At 38.6% G+C, this 20,761-nt stretch overlaps 1 protein-coding gene across 2 annotated transcripts; it reads right to left on the minus strand.

Moving 5' to 3' along the window:
* Nucleotides 1–1,514: 1,514 nt before the first annotated feature.
* WASHC3 (WASH complex subunit 3) lies at nucleotides 1,515–18,318 on the minus strand. 2 transcript variants are annotated; one of them, XM_082066950.1, is made up of 7 exons: nucleotides 18,158–18,318; nucleotides 16,201–16,299; nucleotides 13,831–13,896; nucleotides 12,391–12,519; nucleotides 10,599–10,709; nucleotides 6,621–6,685; nucleotides 1,515–3,299 (listed from the first exon to the last, which is right to left on the minus strand). In XM_082066950.1, exons 1-7 carry the CDS (start codon nucleotides 18,206–18,208, stop codon nucleotides 3,215–3,217), a joined length of 606 nt encoding a protein of 201 aa, XP_081923076.1. In that variant the 5' UTR covers nucleotides 18,209–18,318; the 3' UTR covers nucleotides 1,515–3,214. The 2 variants fall into 2 exon arrangements, with proteins under 2 accessions (XP_081923076.1, XP_081923077.1); XM_082066951.1 differs by lacking the exon at nucleotides 16,201–16,299.
* Between the last annotated feature and the right edge of the window lie 2,443 nt (nucleotides 18,319–20,761).

The raw sequence follows: 20,761 nt of genomic DNA on the forward strand, positions 1-20,761 counted from the left end.
AAAATTATTCCAAGATCCCCTTCTTCTGACCCACCCTTTCCAGCACTCAGATAAGTGCTCTTTCCAGTAAAAGACTGGTCCCAGGCCTAGCATCCACTTTACTACAACTTCTGATGCCACAGACCAGGACAGAAAGCAATAAAAAGGGATATCTAGTGTAGAGGGAACAGCATGTCCTCCGATGGAGTAGACAGCTTTCAAGTCCAAGCTCGTATACTAGGAGATACAAGAGCCTGATAAACAAAAAGTGTATTACCTAAATCAGAGAATACTATTATTTAACATTTTGTTCCTTCAGGCATAGGGTACCAGTTATGAAGTCTGATGCCAAAAAAAAAAAAACACAACTATCTGCAAAGTGAATGTTTGTTCAGAAATTTCCTTTCCACCCATTTACCTAAAAATGGGAAATACACTGAATGAGAAAATAATCCACTTGTTTAAGGTGAAGACACTGGCTTAACTTCTTTTAAAAGATCCAAATCAAACTGGGTGTTTCAGGCTACATCTGTCCTCACCCAATGACCTACATAATTCAGTCTCAAACCAACCTTCCCGTACTTAATAGCTTCTTGTGTCAGCATGTGTCTGAGGCTGAAACATCTCAGATTGAACTTGGCTATGACCTAAGTGCACAGGGATGTGTGTAGCAGATGAGACTGGCAGCAACAGCGGAGCTTAATGCGGTCAGAGGTTCCAACGGCAGTGGAAGTGTTATGGCTGCTGGTGAAGCTGGTGAAGGTGAAAAGGTGAAGGTGAAAAGGGAAGGTTTTCTCTTTCTCTCCCTGGTTCCTCACCCACCACTCAAGCAGGAGAGGAGACAAAGTGGCAGGATTTCTTGAAATGTTTCTGCAAGCCTTCCAAGATTGCACTGTTCCAAAATAAAACGCTACTCTGAAAAAAAACACCAAGTCTTAAGCAATTAAATTCAGCATGCCTACTAATGAAATTGTTATTCTGTGACATATGTAATTAGCAATTAATTATCTCTCATTTTAACAAGTGCAGTAGGCTAGGGGCTTTCCACATAAAAAAAAAAGATCTGTAGTGGTATGAAGACACTTGATTTTAGGTTTTTCAGACTAAAATGATACAAAAAGCTGCTTCAAAACAATGAGCAATGGAAGTCCTACCTGCTTACATGTGTTTTGGTAACCTGGTTTATTTCTTTAAAAAAAGAATTACTACTGTGTCTCAAGTCAACTCGTGCTACTTCCTTACATAGGTCAATATCAGTTCAAGAGTATGGAAAATCCAGTCCTCATTAATTTCAGTCTTCCTTAAATGTTGGTGTTAGAATAGCAGCTATGGGATGTTCAGTTCTCCTCCAGTCAGAGTGTGAACACGGCTTAGGTTAAACTCCAATCCTCACTTTTCAAAACTCTCACCTTCAGCTAGCGGATTGACACAACTTTAGCATAACCAGTTTTGGATAAACATGAACTGCAGAGACTTTAGAAGAATTTTCATTGTCTTGTTTAAAACAACCTATGGGAATAAAATAGAACCACAACTTTGGTTTACAAAACATAGCTTTAATTATACAGACTACTTCAACGAGTTTTCAAATATAGATATCAAGAAGTCATCAGTGTTTTAATATATGCTTTCTGAAATAACATTATAACATTTACTTGCGAAATACTTATTGCTAATGGGTTAGTATTTGTCTAATTTTACCAAGTGTTAAATATAAAATGCTTTTCTTTAAGTGATCAATAGTAATTCACCCATCATTGAAATGCCATCTCTAGACATTTGTTAGTGCCTATATGCTTTCAAAGGGGTTCAGGTATTACTCTGACTTACAGGTTATGAAGAGCTTAAATATGCCTGCTAGACTCAAATGGGAAACATGCTTAAATTACAGGGGGAAAAAAAAGGCAGCTAACCTACTGAAGTAGCATAAATAACTAAGAGAGAAGATAATGACTTGGTCATAAAAGCTAACAAATTTATATACTTGGAGCTTCAGTTTTAAGTCTGTTTTTGGTCTCAGGCAGAATGTCAAATACCAGAAAGCGAATGATTGCCTTACCCACAGCATTCTGGTATAATCACAATAATCTGCGGAATTCAAATAGATAGTGAAGAATTTCATGTGAAACAAATTATGTTAAAGAAGATTCTTGAATATAAAGTCATTTTTGACTCACCGAGTAGATTAAGTACTTTGGAGGGAAGTCTCCAGAGCCACTCAGACTCCAAGTGGATTTCCTCATATTGTCTCCCAATGCACACCTCAAGAGGTAGCAAGGTAGTTTTATCATTAGTCAAGCTGAATTTTGGCTTCTTTGCTGAAATTATCAGCAAAGGCACAAACTTGGGGATGATTTCTTATCCTACGCAAACTGCTCAGCCCCAGTTCCTTTGGAATAACCCCAACAACAATCAAAAAGTGGCTTCTACTGTCCTACCTGACAGTGAACAAGCAGTGAGAATCTGGTATTCTACTCATAATCTCCCAGACACTTGCTTCTTTCACAGTGTCGTTTTCAAACCAATCTTGCAATATTTGTTGCTTTATACACCACTGTAACCTGAATTTGAGAGATCAACTCTTCTACAGATCAGGAATTTCTTTAACAACTTTGTACAGACTCTAACATAAAATTGAATAGCAGTATATACTTTGAAAACAGATTCAGATTGATTTTTAATATATTTTTCACTAGCATTTTAGTTTCTTTCAAAACAGTGTTACTAATTTGCAATCACCATAAGATAGCTGACTTCTGTGTAATTATTTTTGAGTCATTTGAGAATATAGTATCTTAGAAAATAATGCAGTTCATCAGATTAAACAGTTTCATTTTGAAAAGTTACTTTTCCTGTACATTATGGAACCAAAAGACAGCAAATTAGGTTAAAAGTGTTACACAGAAAATCCAGTAATGATCAGAATGCAGTCTTATGACCTGGAGGTTTAGAGGTGTAGAATTTTCAGAGTTTTACAAAGTAACTTCAGAAGAATCAGAAAGGAATCTGAAATGATGCAGCACAAAATTTGCAAGGATCTCACAATTTTCATGGTAGAAAGGTTCACATTGAAATACTCTGCGTGTTCGAACTTTCTGGGAGAGAACATGGAGAATCTGAGTTCTTAAAAATGCTGTCAGATAAATCACGTCACCCATGTGACCCACACCAGACCATTGTCTGCTAAAGCTTCAAACACATTAGCACTGAACAGAGGTTTCCAAAATCAGTCTCTTTAGTCACTAAATGAAGATTCACTATCAGAACTGTCTTCTGCTTTCCCATCATCTCCCCAGGCAGGCACAGGGGCATCTGGGGTCCTGCAGACAACAATAATATTGTATGTTATAAATCCTGGAAGGTGGCTGAGAACACAAGCAATGTAGCACGTAATGCTAATAATGCCCTTTCACTGAAGTTGTGTGCTGTTTATATCCATAGCATTTAACACATTAACTATTTACAAACTCACACCTTGTTGGTATTGCTTCACTTAAAACTGAAAGATAAACACTAGAAACTGTAACTCACTGGACATCAAAACTCTGCAGACATCAGTCTGAATGCACACCTTTGAGGTTATTGGAAATAATGACAGATCACTAAGAAGTGGAGCTGAAAGCAGGCAACATCGATTAATTAAATTTTTTTCAAACTTCAGAGGTTCTAGGGCTGAAAGGAACATGCTGTACACCATTAAGCAGTGTAAATAGTACATGAAAAAAAAAGACAGGAAATGAACAATATTGTATCCAACTAAAACTGCAGGGATAATTTAGAGAAGCAAAAAAGAATTACTCAGAGTGGAATTTGGCTAGAACACTGGGATTTTTATTGACTATAAATGATCAGATCTCTTGTGTTTAGTTTTGAAGAGAATATTTAAGATGGATCTTAACATCGTGTCAAAACATTTGCACAGGGAATCTATTGGGAATGAAGTGGGAGAGAAGCAAGCCATCTAAAGAGTAACTAACACTACTGATTGAAGATGCTGCCTCTCCCCGGAGTCTCCCTCCTTAGTATGTCATGAGTTGGACAATACAAGCAAGACTAGTAAATTCTGAAACCAAGGTAAAAGATATATATGCAATTGTATTTGGGGAAGGGGAAGCATGATCTGCACAGAAACCAGCTTTCTGTATGATACTTAACTGCTCTTTTTGGTAAAATATTATGTTTTAAACTAAGCTGACAATTGTATTATTTGTCCCATTGTTATTTATCTTAGGGCTACCCTTTTTCATCATGCCACAGAATTTCTTTTCTAACTTCAGTTCTGCTTATTATAAATCCTCTTTTGGAAATCCCTAATGCACCTTTATGGTGTTTCTAAACATTCTGGGTGCAAAAAGGAGAAGTGCCTTAAAGAACTGTAAGAGAGCCTTTGCCCTTTTCCCCACTGCACACCTCCAAAATAAATTAAGAAAGCATTTGCTTTCTCATGCAAATACCACTTCACAATATTATTGCTTGTTGCTGTGGTAATGACAAAACAGAAGAGCCGTGCAAAGACATGTGATCTGGAGAGACCAGCGCAAAAACTCTCCAGTAGTAAGGAGAGGAAGACGGCAAAAAATTCCTTCAGTTCATGAGGGCAGGACAAGTTCTCCTGGAACTGTAGACAGGCAAGAGAGGAAGCATAAGAATCAAAAGTTAAAAATAGATAAATTAGGAGCTTGATAGAATAGGCAGTTTTCACATTCTGTAAAAAGTTGAGAAAGGAACGATAACAGAAGTAGAACAGTCAAAGGAAGAGAGTATAAAGACCTCTGTATTATTAGAATTACCATCTCTGCAGCCACAGAAAAATGATGCTCATTCACTGGCAAGTAGCTGGAAGAGTCTGCAGTAGAGCGACTGAACATACAGCAATATCTACATTTTCCCAGTTTCCACTGGGACTGAGCAAGCAGGCCTCAGTAATCTGAAGACCCAAGAAATATGGCGTGAATGGCAAAATACATTAAAAAAAAGAAGTCTCTGATATACAGACAAGAAAGCAGTAAGAATAAAAGAAAAGTCACCCCATAGTCCTTAAAATATTAAAAAACTAGTTAAAATAATACCAATTCTTCAAAGAGGCATTATGTCCCTTGCCACATCATTAGCTTTTTTAACCTAGTATATTTTCTATACAGTTTTCAAATCGATAATGTTTTAAAGAAAATCTGCCTTCACACAGTTCTGTGTTGCACAGAATCTTTGAAGATGAACTTTGAGACAAAACCCCAAACATATTATGTGAGCCCAAATCCACAGTAATAATGTTTCTGTCTTAACCCAAAATGAAGAATTCAAAAGCAGGTACTTTTTTTAAAAAGCTTTTGAAATTTTTTTCTTCTTTTTATCTACTATAAAAAAACACCCAAACACAAAGAAACAGCAGCATTTACAGAAAGATATGGACTAAAAATGCACATTAAGAAATACAACACATTCAACACATATAGTAAAACCATGTTTGATAACTCTGTCTCAGACTTGCACAGGTTCTTACTTGTGTTCTTTATAACATTTCTCATTTGATCAGTAGAAATATCAAATGAGGAATAACTGCTTTAGGCTTATTTAGACACCAGGAAGTACCTCGGAGATAAAGAGACTCAACATATGACGATACTTTGGTTTTCCTATATTCATTTTATTAAACAAGTTGCTAGTTTCAGAATAAGTCTTTCCAAAAATGTAAGAAGACTTCACTGGAAAGGAGTAGCGGGCTTTCTAATACATTGACAGTTTCTGAAGAAGATGCACAAGTGTTTCAGACAGTTTAGTGGCTACAATGTAAGAATGGAAGTTCATATTTTCATCAGTTTAACAAATTCTGTGAAATACTACAGTAAAACTAAATTATGCGTCAAATGTAAAATCAGCTTAAAACTCATGCTTAAGGCCAGAAAAGTAGCTTTGAAAATCAGCATCTATTCTTAGTAGTCTTCACATCAGGTTAGCCCAATCAAAAGTCACAATTTCGAACTGCTGACTTCATGTTGAAGTCAATTTGTATGATCCATCTACTGGAACCTGAAGACAACTATCTTGTCTCTCATACATCCAGCAAAATACATTTTGTTCTTATTATTCTACAACAAAGACATTTTGTTATTGAAGCGTTGGAAGAAAACATCTGCGAAAAACCTCCTACTCTAAACAGTACAGTGAAAATGGCTACTGCCGTACTATTCAATTCCTCATCACTAAATGCACATTGTCAAATGTTACCTTGTCATTGCTACATCCTTTTCCTTGAACTGCACCATCACTGCCTGGCTTGGAAGAAGGCTTTCCTTTTCCTCTCAAGTCTGAATGGTAAAGTCCTGCAGCTTTCTGTTTGGGAGGGCGCAGTACCTACCTATTAATGTACCAGTCTCTGTGTTTCCCTGGCCTTGCCTTGAACTAGACAATACTGAAAAAACACTTGAGGCTTGGAACTGCATCCCTCTTCCCTCAGTACTGATGGGTCTCTTCAGATCTATAAAATGCTAAAAACGCCTTCCACGGAAGACTTCAAAACCCATTTTAATGCTGATAGTTTAGATTCACAATAACACAAACAAGCTTTTCTAAACACTTTTTTTCCCAAGTTTTTTAAGCACATGGTTGCATTCCAGCCATACTGAAAGTTACAAATTACTTACTCAAGAAGATCTGGATTTAGCCCTTCAGAAATCATTTTGTTGCGTATTGCCATTACAGGAACACCCTGTGTAGGAGGAAGAATAATATGAAACTACCAGACACAAACAGGTGAACTAAAATCCACAGGTTCTTTTAGGCTACACTTTCATACACATTTATGCATGTCACTTGTTGAGCCGGAGCAATTGCCATCAGTATGAACCTAGAAGCAAGAAATGATTGAGATCAAAGGCCCTTTTAATCCTTATATTTATGGCGAAATATCTAGAGAAAGTTGCAAGGAGAGAATAGGGAATCAGGAATGCACAGATATATTTGTAATTCATGCAGACAAAACCAGGAAGCTGAATTTATGTATATGGATGAGACTGTGAAGAAAGCACAAAGCAGCACAAAGGCAGCAGAGAACAGTTGTGCTAGAAAGATGAAGACTCGGACACGCTAAAGGTATAGCCAAAGAGGGAGGAACACCAGCGAGTGCTCCTGCTAGAGCTCCAGAAGGATACCTTAAGGTAGTGCTAAATATTGAAAAAGTCTTTAAAAAGCATGCAGAAAAAGGAAAACAGGACATGAGAACAGAAGCACAATTTAAAAGTGATTCCTCTGAATGCAAGTGCTTGTACAGTCAGGCTTGAATCTTCTATGACTTGTGGACAGATTTTAGCCAACTATGTACGCGTTAAAAAAAAATTCCTTCCTTTCACTGCAAGTCCCTCCACAGCTTCTGCACTTTATTTTATTCAGCAACACCTAAACATCCCCTCAGCTTGGATCGATTCTTACAAGACACATTCCAACAAACTGCTCCTGTGTTTCCATTAGTGCTGCTGAAAGACAACTTGTTGCCTTGCCATCCCCCACTGCAAACCATCAGAAATGCCACCTGCACCACTGCGTGGCAAGATAGGAGGGGGGAAGAAAAGAAATATATATATAATTTCTGATTTCCGAGGGACAAAGCTACTAGTGGTCTAGGAAAGTCACGAGAGGCGTCACAACCTAACTGATGAGTAGCGCAAGATTCTTTCAGCACAGGACAAATATCTTTTGTCAAAAGTAAGTAAAATAGGGATAAAATAAAGGGCAGCCATGACTATAATAATATTCCAGAGAAGCATGTGGTACGAGTGACATGTGCAGTAGCTAACCTGTCAAAGTGAGAGCTAAGCTAACTGTCTTACTGTGCTTTCCTTCAGCATTTCTGCAAAGAATCACAATTGAGTCTTTTGTGTGAAGATTCTAAAATATCACAGAGAAAGGTGCATAATTTAGGAATCTATTAGGCATACTGGCAAAAATGTGACTCAAATAGTGGTGAGGTATTACTTTCTAATAAAGAATTCTTCAGTAATTCACAACTAATGCACATTACAAAGAGAAAAACATTTGAGTATTTCATGACAGTTTAAAATATTTACTTGCTCTAGTATAGATTTAAACACCAGGGATTGTGTCTATTCACTGTCTCATACTATCTAATGTATTTTCACTCATTTGATTGCTCCTGGGGTTCCTTTCCCCAGATTAGAAGTCACTGATGAGTGTTTACGCATCAACCCAAAACAAGTGAAAACATTGAGTCAGATCAGGCAAAGCAAAATTCATATTTCCTTTTGATGAAAGGGAGCTTGGTATATGAACTTCTAAGAATGGATTGGAAACTGTTATGTTTTTACATTCACACTTGGAAAAGCGTTTTATTCCAAAACTGTATGCATCAACACAAGTACCTCTCAGTATCCTCATAAATCATAGATTTATAAAACTGATCAGAAATTTAACCAAAATACCCTCTACCAGTGCACATTCTCCCTGAAGGAAAATAAATAAGATTGTATCTCTGTTTATAATATAATTACGCATTGGAAATACTTTGCTTCACATACTTTCCCAAATTTTATTCTGGAAAATCACAGCCTAATACTGCTGTGACCCTAAATCTTACTAAAAGAGACAACTATTTTAAATCCAAACACTAACTACACTGAGCATATGGGTCCACTGAAATGGCACAGGCGTACTTCGCTAAAATGGGAGCCAATACTAAATTTCCATCTCATTTATCTCTGCCCAGTTAAGATTTGAAATAATCCAAATCCCTATACATTCAGCTCCATGTACCCCAGCCCTGCTCCCAGACTGCTCCTGCAGCTCGGGAAGGTCCTGTAGAAGCCACAGTGCAAGTAGCAATCTTGTGGAAAAATAGGTTTTGGTTCTCCATAGTGCAGAAACAGGTCATGTTCCATCAGTGCTGGCAATCCCTGAAGATCAGTGCACTCTCCATGCTTGATTTTTACTTCAGTCCTTTAAAGCAAGGATCAATCTGTATCAGGCCAGCCAGTATCTTGGTGTCTATGAAGTCATGTTTGGTATTTAGAATCAAGAGTATTTGTACTTTAAACATTAAGTTTACCTGAAATCGTAGACTGCTTCTCTCATGCTGCCAATAGAAGTGTTCTAAACATTCATTGTAGCAAATATGACACTGCTTTTGTGAGCCTTCCTTGAATGTTATCGTTGTATATTTTAAAAAATATTAATCTAGTATGCTCAGCTGCACTCAATTAAAATGAGTTTGTTACTATTTCACAGAACAGCTATCTTTAATGTAAAAGAAATACCTCTTCATGGTGCTAGTTCTTAAATACTACAAATATTGTGAGCAATAAATAAACGATCAGTCCAAACAAATCTTCAGCTATAAACTTAATTTGGGCAAATAAATGACACTAACTGAAATACTTGACTGTACGAAAAGACAAGTTTGGCAAATACAAAAACACATATTAATTTGTAGTATGTTAGTTTGACTTTCCTACCACAGTGTTTACAACTGGCAGAGGAGTCACCAGCAAGTGCCAGTACAAAGGATAAATGTGGAAAGTGAGATCTCACTCCTTTAGCAGTCTCCGAAAAAAAAGTCCAAGTAATTAGACCATCCAGCACTTTCACATCCACTTTGAAGTCTGGCATTAAATCAAAACACTAACACAGTGTTCTACTCTCTGCTACTACTCCACTGCTAAGTTTTCCAAATCATTTGTAATAAGCTACCCACTAAGTGCCAATTTCTGATTCAAATGTAAAATAAGGTCTGGAACATCATCCAAAGTACCAAGCACATCAATTGTAAAAATTGCTCTAAGAGGGAGTGAATCCATAAAGTTAGTTTTAACATAAGCAACATCTTACTAGTACTATGACATAGTAATATTTTCCAGAATTATATATTTCAGAGGAAAATTTCCACTGACAGCTTGAAAAGAGAGACGGATTTTTTTATTTGTTTCCAATCTCATTTTTAATTTTGTGGACATGAAAAAAGAGCTCATAAAAATGTCACCAAGAGTCTCCCATTCACTTTTTCACCTCTTCATTAATTTTCACTCATGTTAATATTGAGATCACATTCATTTATTTCCTATTTGGCTGTAGAACAGCCCACAGATAAAAAGGTAAACAAACCTGCATCATGAATAACAGGAAACTGAAGTGGAATCAAGTAGTGAAGCAATTCTTGTATCTCTATTTTGAACCCTACAGAAATACTAAATACTGCCGGCTTGGGACTATACTAGCAAAGCCACATTTTGTACCCTACAACAAAACCAAACTGTAATCATGTCTGTTTGTACAGAAAGACACCAATTCTGCTATAATAACTACACTTCCAGTGGTATCTTCTATGACTCCAGCTCATATCACTCTGCATTTACACAACTTCACACCTTCAGCTCACAAGTATATTATCAGAATTGCATAGAAAGATCTTGCCTGAAGCTGTCTGAGGGAATATATTGCATCAACTCATTTCTTAGAGAAGATGTGCTAGAAATAATGTGATGTTATCCTGGTTTAAAGATTACTGACTGGTTCAATGTACGTCTTCAAGACATTTAACGTTCACTTAGAGCTGTGTGTGACATTCCACCTAAAAATAATGGAGTACCTAAAGAATGATAAGAGAACTGACTTACCACTTGTACCATTTTGAGGTATCTGGCATATCTTGGATCCTTGGCCACAGTTCTGACATTTTCTGTTACCACCTCTGTTTTCTGTAACCCTTCTTCATGTATGTTGTTCTGCTGTATATGAACAATGTAACACTTCAATGGTTAGGTAGGCAGACCAGAAGGATGGAAAGATTTCAATCCATAAACTTTGCAATTTAAGGGTAAAGTGCAACTCTCCTTACATCAAGGTAATTCTCATCTATGCTCACACTATTAGAGACTTCCAGCATGTATGAATACACAAAAAACAGCTCTTTCCTTATTGACTATTACAAGTGTGACTTTCTACTTTTAGTCACAATTTTAATTTATTGCACAATACATTAAAAAAATGCCTATAATAGCCCCATTAAGTTTGTTGCATTTAATGAATAAAACAGAACTACATTTAAATGCTCACTTTATAAAAATAATTTACGTATTGCATCTATATATCTCTAGTGGTCCAACACCTTTTTTCCTCAAAATATTTCATTTCCTGACAAATGTTTCATACAGATCATATGACTTTTAAACTATAATTTTTAGTATAAACCATTAATCTAAAGAATAACATAATGAAGTTAAAGCATTATTGAGGGTAATTAATTAAAAAATTAACAATTGCAAGAAGCTATAGTACTATTTAAAGGACAACAGACAACTGCATATTTGCTATTAAACTAATCATTTGAAAGCAGCATTGGAAACCTCCTTTCAGAAATACCTGTTCCTACTGTAATATCTGAGAGAAGGAACATTTAAAAAAAAAACAAAATAGCCAGGACTCATTCTCTAATATGACTGAAACACGCGATGTTAACTGTCTGTGCTGTCTCCCAGTTGCTGGCTGCAAATCAGAGCCACAATTTTTAAGAGGCAGGGGAAGGCAGCAGAGTACTCCAGCTGTTGCTGCTCCACAGCAACTTCTACCAAATAAGAGCATGAGCAGAGACTGGAATTGGAGATTCCAAGAAAAGAAACTATAATAGGAAACTGGGGAAAGAACTCCATCTACAAATGAGCCAAAAAGCCTCACTTAGTGAAGTAGTGATCATAGGATTTAAGTCTGGGCTAAAAAAAATCACACACAAAACCCAACCAACCAAATTGCAGGGATAGGATTTTAATGTTGATCACTTATGATAAACTGGCATTTTCTATACCTAGATGATAATATACAGAAAACATTCACTTTAACAACCTCTTTAAAAATAAAGTATGCTAGAAATTCCAATTTGAGCTGAAAGCTCATATTTATAAAGGAAGAAGAAAGGAGTTAGAATTATGTGCTTCAATCTATTATTTCCACTCATGACATTCCCAGTCCCCTGATTTAATTCATGTTCATATTTTACTGTGATTGAAGAAGAGGAAGGAGTCATTTACCATTAGATTTGTATTAGTTCTAATTATTTAAGCCCCATATTCAAGAAAGGGTATACCGTTTTTTGTTTTAAGTAATTCATTAAAACACGTTCACTAGTGAAAACTTAACGTTTTAGATCAGGGGTATCAAACTCACTTTCAGCAGGGACCACATCAGCCTCACAGTTGCCTTCAAAGGACTGAATGTAATTTTAGGACTGTATAAATGTAACTATTCCTAGGACACGAGTAGTAGGAGATAGGAGTAGTTACACAGTGTTTAGATCTTTACAGTTGATTGCTCTCTTCCAACAGACTTGCTTCTTCCATCTATTTCAAACGAGACTAGAAACTCGACACAGAGAGGTATATTCCTTCAATCTATTAGCTATGCTTCATTACTTACTCCAGATTGAGGTGATACAGCTGTCTCTTGATCCGTAGTGCTTTGTGCCACAGGACCATTTGTAACACTATTCATACTTGCACTGGACACTTCAAATTTGACATCTTCTAGGCCAGGAATAGAGGACAACTGGATGTACAAAACAATATCAAATAAGTGATGTGAGTATCTTAAGTCTACGTGTACAATGAAATCTGCAGTATGCTGCTTATCACGTATTCCCCAGGTAGTACGATTAGTAAAATAATAGAATTTTTACCACTAGTTTTCGTATTTTGATTGGAAAAAAAAAAAATTATTCAGGTGGCTTCTAAAACAAAACCCCTGGAACATTCTATTGGAGCTTTCACTGTTAACACAGGGTTGCAGTGCAGGAAAGGCTTCAACACCTTCCCAGCATTTTGCTACTGCACTTACGAACCACACAGGAGCATCTTCCTTGCTACTTTGTCCACAGTGAAAGAAATCATGACAAGAATAGCTCTGTTACCTGACAGATGGGCAACTGGATACAGATTTTGCAATTTTCTACATTTTTCACTCTATTAAGGAAATGCTGAGAGTGGATATTAAACACGCCGCACAATTCGAAGGAAATTCTATTTAACATGATTTCTAAATATTTTGAAATAAATAAGAGTTAGTAAGCACTGTTGTACTACTACAGTATTTTTATCACAAAGATCTCAGTAAATGGTTTCAAAATGTCCTGCCTCTGCTCTCAAAAAACCCAACCGAAATTGCTTTCATCATTATTAACAGAGGATTGGTTAAAACTGTACAGTGGGGTTTTTTTTGTTTATGTTTTTTGTAATTTTTTTTACATTTTTTTGTTTTTGTTTTGGTTGTGTTTGTTTTGCTTAAATGATAATACGACTATAGATTACATCCTCTTGTCATTTTAGCTAAAGAAGATATATTTGTATTAGTTTAGATCCAATTCAGGTCACAATACAGTATGAAAAGGTTTCCAAGGCTTTTTGCTTTACAAAGGGGGCAAAAATTAAGAGTTTGCATGACAAATGCAATTTCGTACTGCAACCTCACAACAGAGGTTGCATATTTTAATACTGGAAAACTTCCCTCCATTTTCTTAGAACCAAACATTGCAATAAAATCAAGACAAGTAAGCTGCCAAATAGTTCAGTTGCCCTTTCAACATACAAGTGCTTCTTTCGTGTTCAGTATGCTTAACAGAGACAAAAACAACATTTCCACTACGTGCTGTTGGTTCCTTTCTTCAGTACCAACTACATGTTCAGATGTTATACAATATAAGTAGCAAGGCACGCAAACAGAATTTTCCATGAGAACGTTTTGTATACACCTTCAAATCACTATGAAAACATATTTGTGCATTTCCAACTATGAAAATGAAGTTAGATAGTGCAATCTAGGAGGCTGTCACTGTCAGAAGACAAAGTCTGTACACATACAAACCTTTGCATCCAAAATATTGAGTGTTGTTTCAATTTGTTGGATACGGAGAGAGAGTGCTGACAATTTCTAGAACAGAAAACAATTAGGATATGAGAACACTTCCCTAGCCCACTTGTACATATATAACAGTTCACATCTAGATAAACAAAATCACTTTTGTCTTCTACCTGCTGAAGGCAGAGTGTAAATGGGATAACATTATGAACTAAATGAAGCCATTACATTCCTTTTTAATACAGCACCAACAGTGGTTCAAATTTTAAATAATTTTACTAGGTGGGTAGTTTTCCCAAATTATGACTGACAGAAATTAAGGCAGACTATATGCAAGGAAAGTCAAAGTCAACAGGGTATTACTTTGAGCAACAGGGGAATAATGGTAGACATATTCTACTCTCGCAGTTACTAAAACATCTTTCTTCAAAGCTTTTTCCAAATGTGGAAGATGAAAAGATGTGATATGTGCGTGTGTGTAACTGAGCAAATAAAAAGTAGAAAGATCTGATAAGGAATACAGCAGGTGATTGAAAGTCCTGTATAGTCAAAATGCACAGTGAATCAGAACTAACCAGAAGCTTTACGTGCTCCAGGTGCACCTCAATCAAACTTTGACACTTTTTTTTTTTAAATACAACTTAGAGGGTTTTTTTTTTCTTTTTCTAAATTACTCTAAAAAGAACTGTCACTCTTTTAAGCAACCGCTACCATACTGTCTAAGCAAAGCTGGCTAGCAGGTGGGCTGGCAGGTATGTGCCACCCTGACAGCTTTCTGGCACATTGGCAAGATTCTGCCTGGCTCTGAAGCAGAACTTTAACACCCTAAGAAAATGGCAGTTGTGCCAATATGCTAGAAAAAGTAAAAAGAGCCCAGCAGGAGTTCAGTCTTTTTGGATAGTGCACTGACTTGTTTACAGATGGTTCTTTGTTCATGAAGAGGAGGTAGCTCCCACTGAAAGGAACTACGAGCCCTGCATGTATTTGGAGAAAGGGCAGAAAAGATGTGCAAAAGACAGTTATGTAACTTTATGGGTCAGTTTGACTAGAGAGAAGCCAAGAAATTTAGAGTTAAAGATGGTGTCCGCCCTAATTTTGAATTCCTTGACTTCTGTTGATTTACATTGGGACCTTTCACATTAAAAATACTTCTGTACTTGATGAATACAAAAAGCTTTTCAAGGAGTTTATAAAGCAACTATTTAGTCTCTTGGGTAACAACACATTTAGGCTAACTAATAACTGTTTTATTAAGTAGACTTCACGGTGTTTCTGCATGCTTAAGATGGCTTTAAACGTATGTGTTCTGATTTCCATAGTGCCTGTGTAAGTGGTAATACTGAGATCACATGACAACAGTTTTGGACAACTGACAACAGAATCACCAGGCAGTTACACCGTCCTATATATCAAGTTACAATAAGTTCAAAAATGCAGAAAAAGATTACATTTTTTTTTCCTCTGAAGCTCCGTAAGTTGATGCAGTAGCCAAATTTTATACTTGGCACTGCTCTGGCTCTAAACTTTAGTAATAAATAACAGAATTTCTCAGATTACACAGTTTAGTCTAATTGGATTTGACTGCTGCCCTAGCCCTGCTGGCTACGGCTGCATAACAGTCTTTGTTTAATAAACTAGTGAACAGTTGCAAAAACCCCACTAATGATGAAAAGGTGAAGCTCAAACTGCATTAGAAAACACCCTTTCTACAAGGGAGAAAGCACTCTTGTCCTGTTCAGTGGACAATTCTAGTCCTGTCAGACTGATATATTTCCATTGACAGTAAAGTCACCATAAAAACTAACACTATGTATTTTTATTTTTGTCTTTTTTACAAGGTACTAAAATTTACTGCTTCATGTTCCATACTAACCACTTGCTAAAAATGTATTCTTCTCCATGTCAAAATTATTTACATTCAGAGCTTAGTCTATCATGGTTTTAAATTAAAGATGCTAAAATCTGAAAGCAAGTTTTGGTGCAATATCCTAGGACACAGATGAGGGGGGATACTGACTGTCAAAATGAATTAATCACCATAGGATTATGGCATCCTTCTTCCAAACCAACATGATATCCACACATGGAGCTGCTCAGAACAAATTCCATGGATCAAAAAGTCCAAAGACTGTGCCAAGCACACAAGTTTAAGGCAATAGGATTAAGTGTGGTATAATCAGCAGTTCATGTGGGTATCTCGGGGAAAAAAAAAAATCTGTCTTAAGCACTTACTCAAGAGAAACTTTGAACATAAAGTAGACTTTCGGTTTAAGCTACCAGTATTACTGCATCAAAAACATTGAAGTGAATGGTTCTCATTTCTAGGATTTTTTTCACTGTATAAATTGAAGCCAGGAAAATGTTTAACAAACATACCTCTTCACAAACAGTAGAAAAGCGGTTGAGAAACTGCACTGTATGAACCACAAACTGGTTCAGAAATGCTACCGTTCTTTTCTGCTGAATAGCGGGAACCTGCATTAAGTAATATAAGAAAATTATATTATACATAAATGTCAATTCTTACATTTGGATTAAAATACCTGCTAAAAATCCAAATGTTTTGGAAGAAATTATTTTAGAAATCTCCCTTAAGTCTGCTTGCTATGAATGTATATATATATATATACAAACAATTTAAAAATACTTATATGTATACATGTATGCAAATAATTTTTCACTAAAAATCTACTGACATGACAGCTGAAAAGTTGCAAGATACACAGAAGAGACAACAGGATCCACATAAATGAAGGGCTGTTATCTTACTATCTTACTTAAGAAAACACTTTTAGATGAAATTGTGAACATTCCTGAAAATCACTGTTAAAATTAAAAAAAAAAAAAAAAAAAAAAAAGAAGAGGAAATCAAACTCTTTCCTTCCGAACCCTAGGAAGGAAAAGAAAACTTGGTTATCCACACCAATACTCAGTCAAAACCAACATCATCATCAAAACCAAGGAGCAGTAGAACTGCTGTCTCAGTCATTAGTGGCTACCTGTTCTTTTTCTTATTTGCAAGCCCAAACTATCCTGAAATTACATTTTAGCATCACTCCTCCAAGTCAGATCCAATGCACACAAACTTTTCAGGTGAAAATGTAGAATGTTATCTTTGTCAAAAAAAAGTCTGGTGCCCATAACAGACAGGTGGCATTTTTATTTAAACCATTATTCAAGACTGTAATCAGGAACAGTCACACAAATGTTTGTGTATAAAATTATAGTGCCTCATTGCTAATTACCTTGGACAGCTGTTTAAGTCTTAAACTTCACACAGGAAATTATGGAACTGTAATTGGTTAAAGTGAAGAATTTACAAGGAAAAATGTTTGCAGCTAAGTTTCAGCTGCACTGAAGAACAATTTGTAAATATAGTGACTCTCTGCTCTTCACCTCTTCTTTGGTCTTCCATTTGCCAGTGTAGCCACTCACTACACTTTGCCAATCTTAAGACATCCTGATTTTTTCTGAGACTTTGGTTTCTATTCTCTCAAGTTTTCAGCCCGTGCACATGTATAGCAGGGTTTGCTTAAGTTCAATTCTGTAGTTCCAGACCTGTCAAACAGTGCTTATGGCCTTACCAAAAATTTACAAGGTAGCACAGAGAACAGAAGGATCATTGGATCATTGGGGCAGCTGGGACTGTCCTATCATTATGATCTATATTTGAGAAACAAAGCAAAAAAAAAAAAAACCCAAACAAACAAACAAAAAATCATCTTTTTGCATCATCTAAAGACATGAATGAGCAGCTTTGTACAAGATCTGCCTCATGGTTTTAAGACTGAAACAGCTTGGCCTTTACATACAATGTTATCATAGAATCATAGAATGTTCTGAGTTGGAAGGGACCCACAAGGATCATTGAGTCCAACTCCTGTCCCTGCACAGGACAACCCCACAGTTCACACCATGTGTCTGAGGGCTTGTCCAGTCTCTTCTTGAACACTGTCAGGCTTGGGGCCATGACACCTCCCTGGGGAGCCTGTTCCAGTGCTCCACCACCCTCTGGGGGAAGAACCCTTTCCTAATGTCCAGCCTATCACAGAACTTGTAGCAAAACGCCTTTGAAAAACACCAACACCGCACTCCTGGAGACACAGCTCAGGACACAACAAACCGCCTGGTCCGCCTGCGACCCCCTTGGCCGGCGCAAAGGCTGCGGGCGCTGCCGGCACCGCCTGGGCAGCCCCCGGCACGTCCCGAGGGCGCAAGGGGTCCCCGGCGAGGCCACGGGCGGGCTCAGGGTCTCGCCGCATCCCCGGGCCGGACACGGGGCTCGCCCAGCACCAGGGCCAGCTCCGGACCCCCGGGCGACCGCAGCCCGTACCTTGGTGAGGTCAATGCCGGAGCCCACAATGGGCAGCCCGTCCTCGTCCATCCCCGCGGGGCCGGGGCCGAGGCCGCGGGACGGGGAGCGGCCCCGCACCCACCGGCCGCCTCCCGCCGCACCCCGGAAAAACCCGACACTCCGTACACTGCCTCTTGACCTTGGCCCGGAAACGAAACCTCTAGCCCGATCGGCGCGGGAGGGGGTGTCCGCACCTGCGGTTCTGCGCATGCGTAGTCTCCTCCCCGAGCGCAGGGCATCATGGGAAACGCAGTCCGAGGACGGGAGGGGCGGGTCGGGGTCTCGCCAGCGCCTCCGGCCTCTGGAGTGGGGGTGGCGGGTCGGTATCGCGCCTCGGCAGCGGCGCAACGCGCGGAGCCGCCGCTCCAGAGACTCAGGGCAGGGCCCTGGGCAGTGCAGGTTGTCAAGGTCGGCCCTTCATTTCAAGAAGGACAAGGAACTGCTTGAGAGAGTCCAGTGCAGAGCCACGAAGATGATAAGGGAGTGGAGCATCTCCCATATGAGGAAAGGCTGAGGGAGCTGGGGCTCTTTAGCTTGGAGGAGACTGAGACCTTATTAATGTTTACAAATATATAAAGGGTGAGTGTCACAAGGATGGAGCCAGGCTCTTCTTGGTGACAACCAATGGTAGGACAAGGGGTGATGGGTTCAAACTGGAGCACAGGAGGTTCGACTTAAATATGAGAAGAAACTCCTTCTCAGTGAGGGTAACGGAGCACTGGAACAGGCTGCCCAGGGAGGCTGTGGAGTCTCCTTCTCTGGAGACATTCAGAACCCGCCTGGATGCATTCCTGTGCAACCTCATCTAGGTGTTCCTGCTCTGGTGGGGGGATTGGACTGGATGATCTTTTGAGGTCCCTTCCTAACATTCTGTGATTCTGTGAAGACCAAGTGTCTGCCCCAGCACTTGGGCATCAAAGTAATAAGGAGAAAAGCTGGTGCTGAAACTGCTCCTGTGCTCTTACACATTATTTGGGTGATTAAGGGCTGCACATCGAATACAAAGAACAGAAAAAAACAAGCACTGAAACAACCCTGAAAGACACAAAAGCATGGCTGTAACCATGTTAGGAAAGATTCCTGTACTTTAATGCTTATGCAAAAGTTAAAAAAAAAAGGGGGCATGGTAAACCTAGCTGTGGTCTGTTGAACATTTCTGTGTTGTTCAGCAATACCCATCAGTACTTCCACTTCATTCTCAAGCTTAGGGTGCACGTAGGTCTATTCCTTTTCAGCTGAGAAGCCTCAGAGATACCAGGCTCCAAGAAAAGGGGAAATAATCTGTAGGTTTGCCAATGTTCCTCTGAAAGAATGCCCTAATTGGAAAATAACCAACCTCGTTTTTTGAGTAGTTGCTTGTTTTATTTTTCCCTACCACAGTTTCAAAGGACTGACCAGACCATTTAGAAGGGGGGTCCCAATACAACGACAGGTTGAATGGCTCAAATGGGTTGCATCATCAGAAAGGATTTCTCATCTCTCTGTCCCCACTTACCATTTGTAGGTTGTAGATCACCATGATCCCTCCCATAATGCAGTTCAGATTGCCATCTTGGCAGAGAACCAGTGTGGGAACAGCAGTTCCAGCTAAATGGCCTTGGACAGATTATACAGAAGTATGTTTTTTATGAGTGTAAGAAGTGCTAGCCCAGGCCAGTGAGAATGATATCTCGGGTTGGAAAACCGCCCCCATATGTATGATGTGTGAATGTTGGGCCTGGGCGTGTGAATGAGCGGGTCAGAATGCTGCCCACAAGGTATGCATGGGAACGTGACTGAAAATGGTCACGACATGAGTGTGGTGTGTTTAGAATAACATTTTTTGAAAAAGCATCCTGTCTAACATCCAGTCCTGTATCTGTAAACATATAAATTGAGAACCATTAATAAAAGAGAGCTCAGCTCTGCCTGGCTCTGCTCTCGCTGCTAACAAGAACTCTGCGCCTGTGCGTCTCTGTCTGCATCCCAGTGTGCGTCGTTTCTAATTGCCGCAAACCAGCGTTAGAGGAGGGTCTGTTTTCTACTTGGTTCATGTGTAGAATCAAACCAGCCACAGTGTGTGTTGAACACCAGTCTGGCTAGGAGGGTTACAGAGTAAGATCTTGCTGGCTTTGTTACCAAAAATGCAGATAACTCTGCTACCTCGTGCAACTCAACCCATGACATTTCAGGAGAATGGCTACAGTAATACTTTGTTGGACGCATCTGGTCTTCTGTGTTGTGCTTGATTGAGCTCTACTGGCTGAAACTGATAGATGCAGTCAAGGCCTAGGAAAGGGAGCTCATTTCCAGGTACTGCCCATCTGCGCTGACAAAATTTGGAATGGGATATGTACAGCTATATACAGCTATGTGCAAGAGACTGTGAGCTGAACAGAAAGTACCTTTGGTACCATCTTGTATAGTATTAAATAATCTGCTTTCTGCATCTTCAGGAGGTGTTATGTGAGCCAAGACAACTATTCTCTGGGACAGCCAGACAACTGGTTGGGATCAGAGCCGCTGAAGAACATGTCACGAAACATTTCAGGACATGTTGCCTCTGTGGAGAGTCAGGAACAGCAATTGCATACAGATCACACA

This window comes from Streptopelia decaocto, assembly GCF_964273445.1.
Source record: "Streptopelia decaocto genome assembly, chromosome: 1".
Lineage (NCBI taxonomy): Eukaryota > Metazoa > Chordata > Aves > Columbiformes > Columbidae > Streptopelia > Streptopelia decaocto.

Excerpts from the sequence above, each read along its gene's own strand:
- WASHC3 (XM_082066950.1), bottom strand. The coding sequence starts at position 18,208 with ATGGACGAGGACGGGCTGCCCATTGTGGGCTCCGGCATTGACCTCACC. Across the intron at positions 10,710-12,390 it reads CTGTATCACCTCAATCTGGA|CAGAACAACATACATGAAGA; the intron begins GTAAGTAATGAA and ends GTTCATATACAG. Across the intron at positions 3,300-6,620 it reads CTAAATCCAGATCTTCTTGA|GACCCCAGATGCCCCTGTGC; the intron begins GTAAGTAATTTG and ends TGTTGTCTGCAG.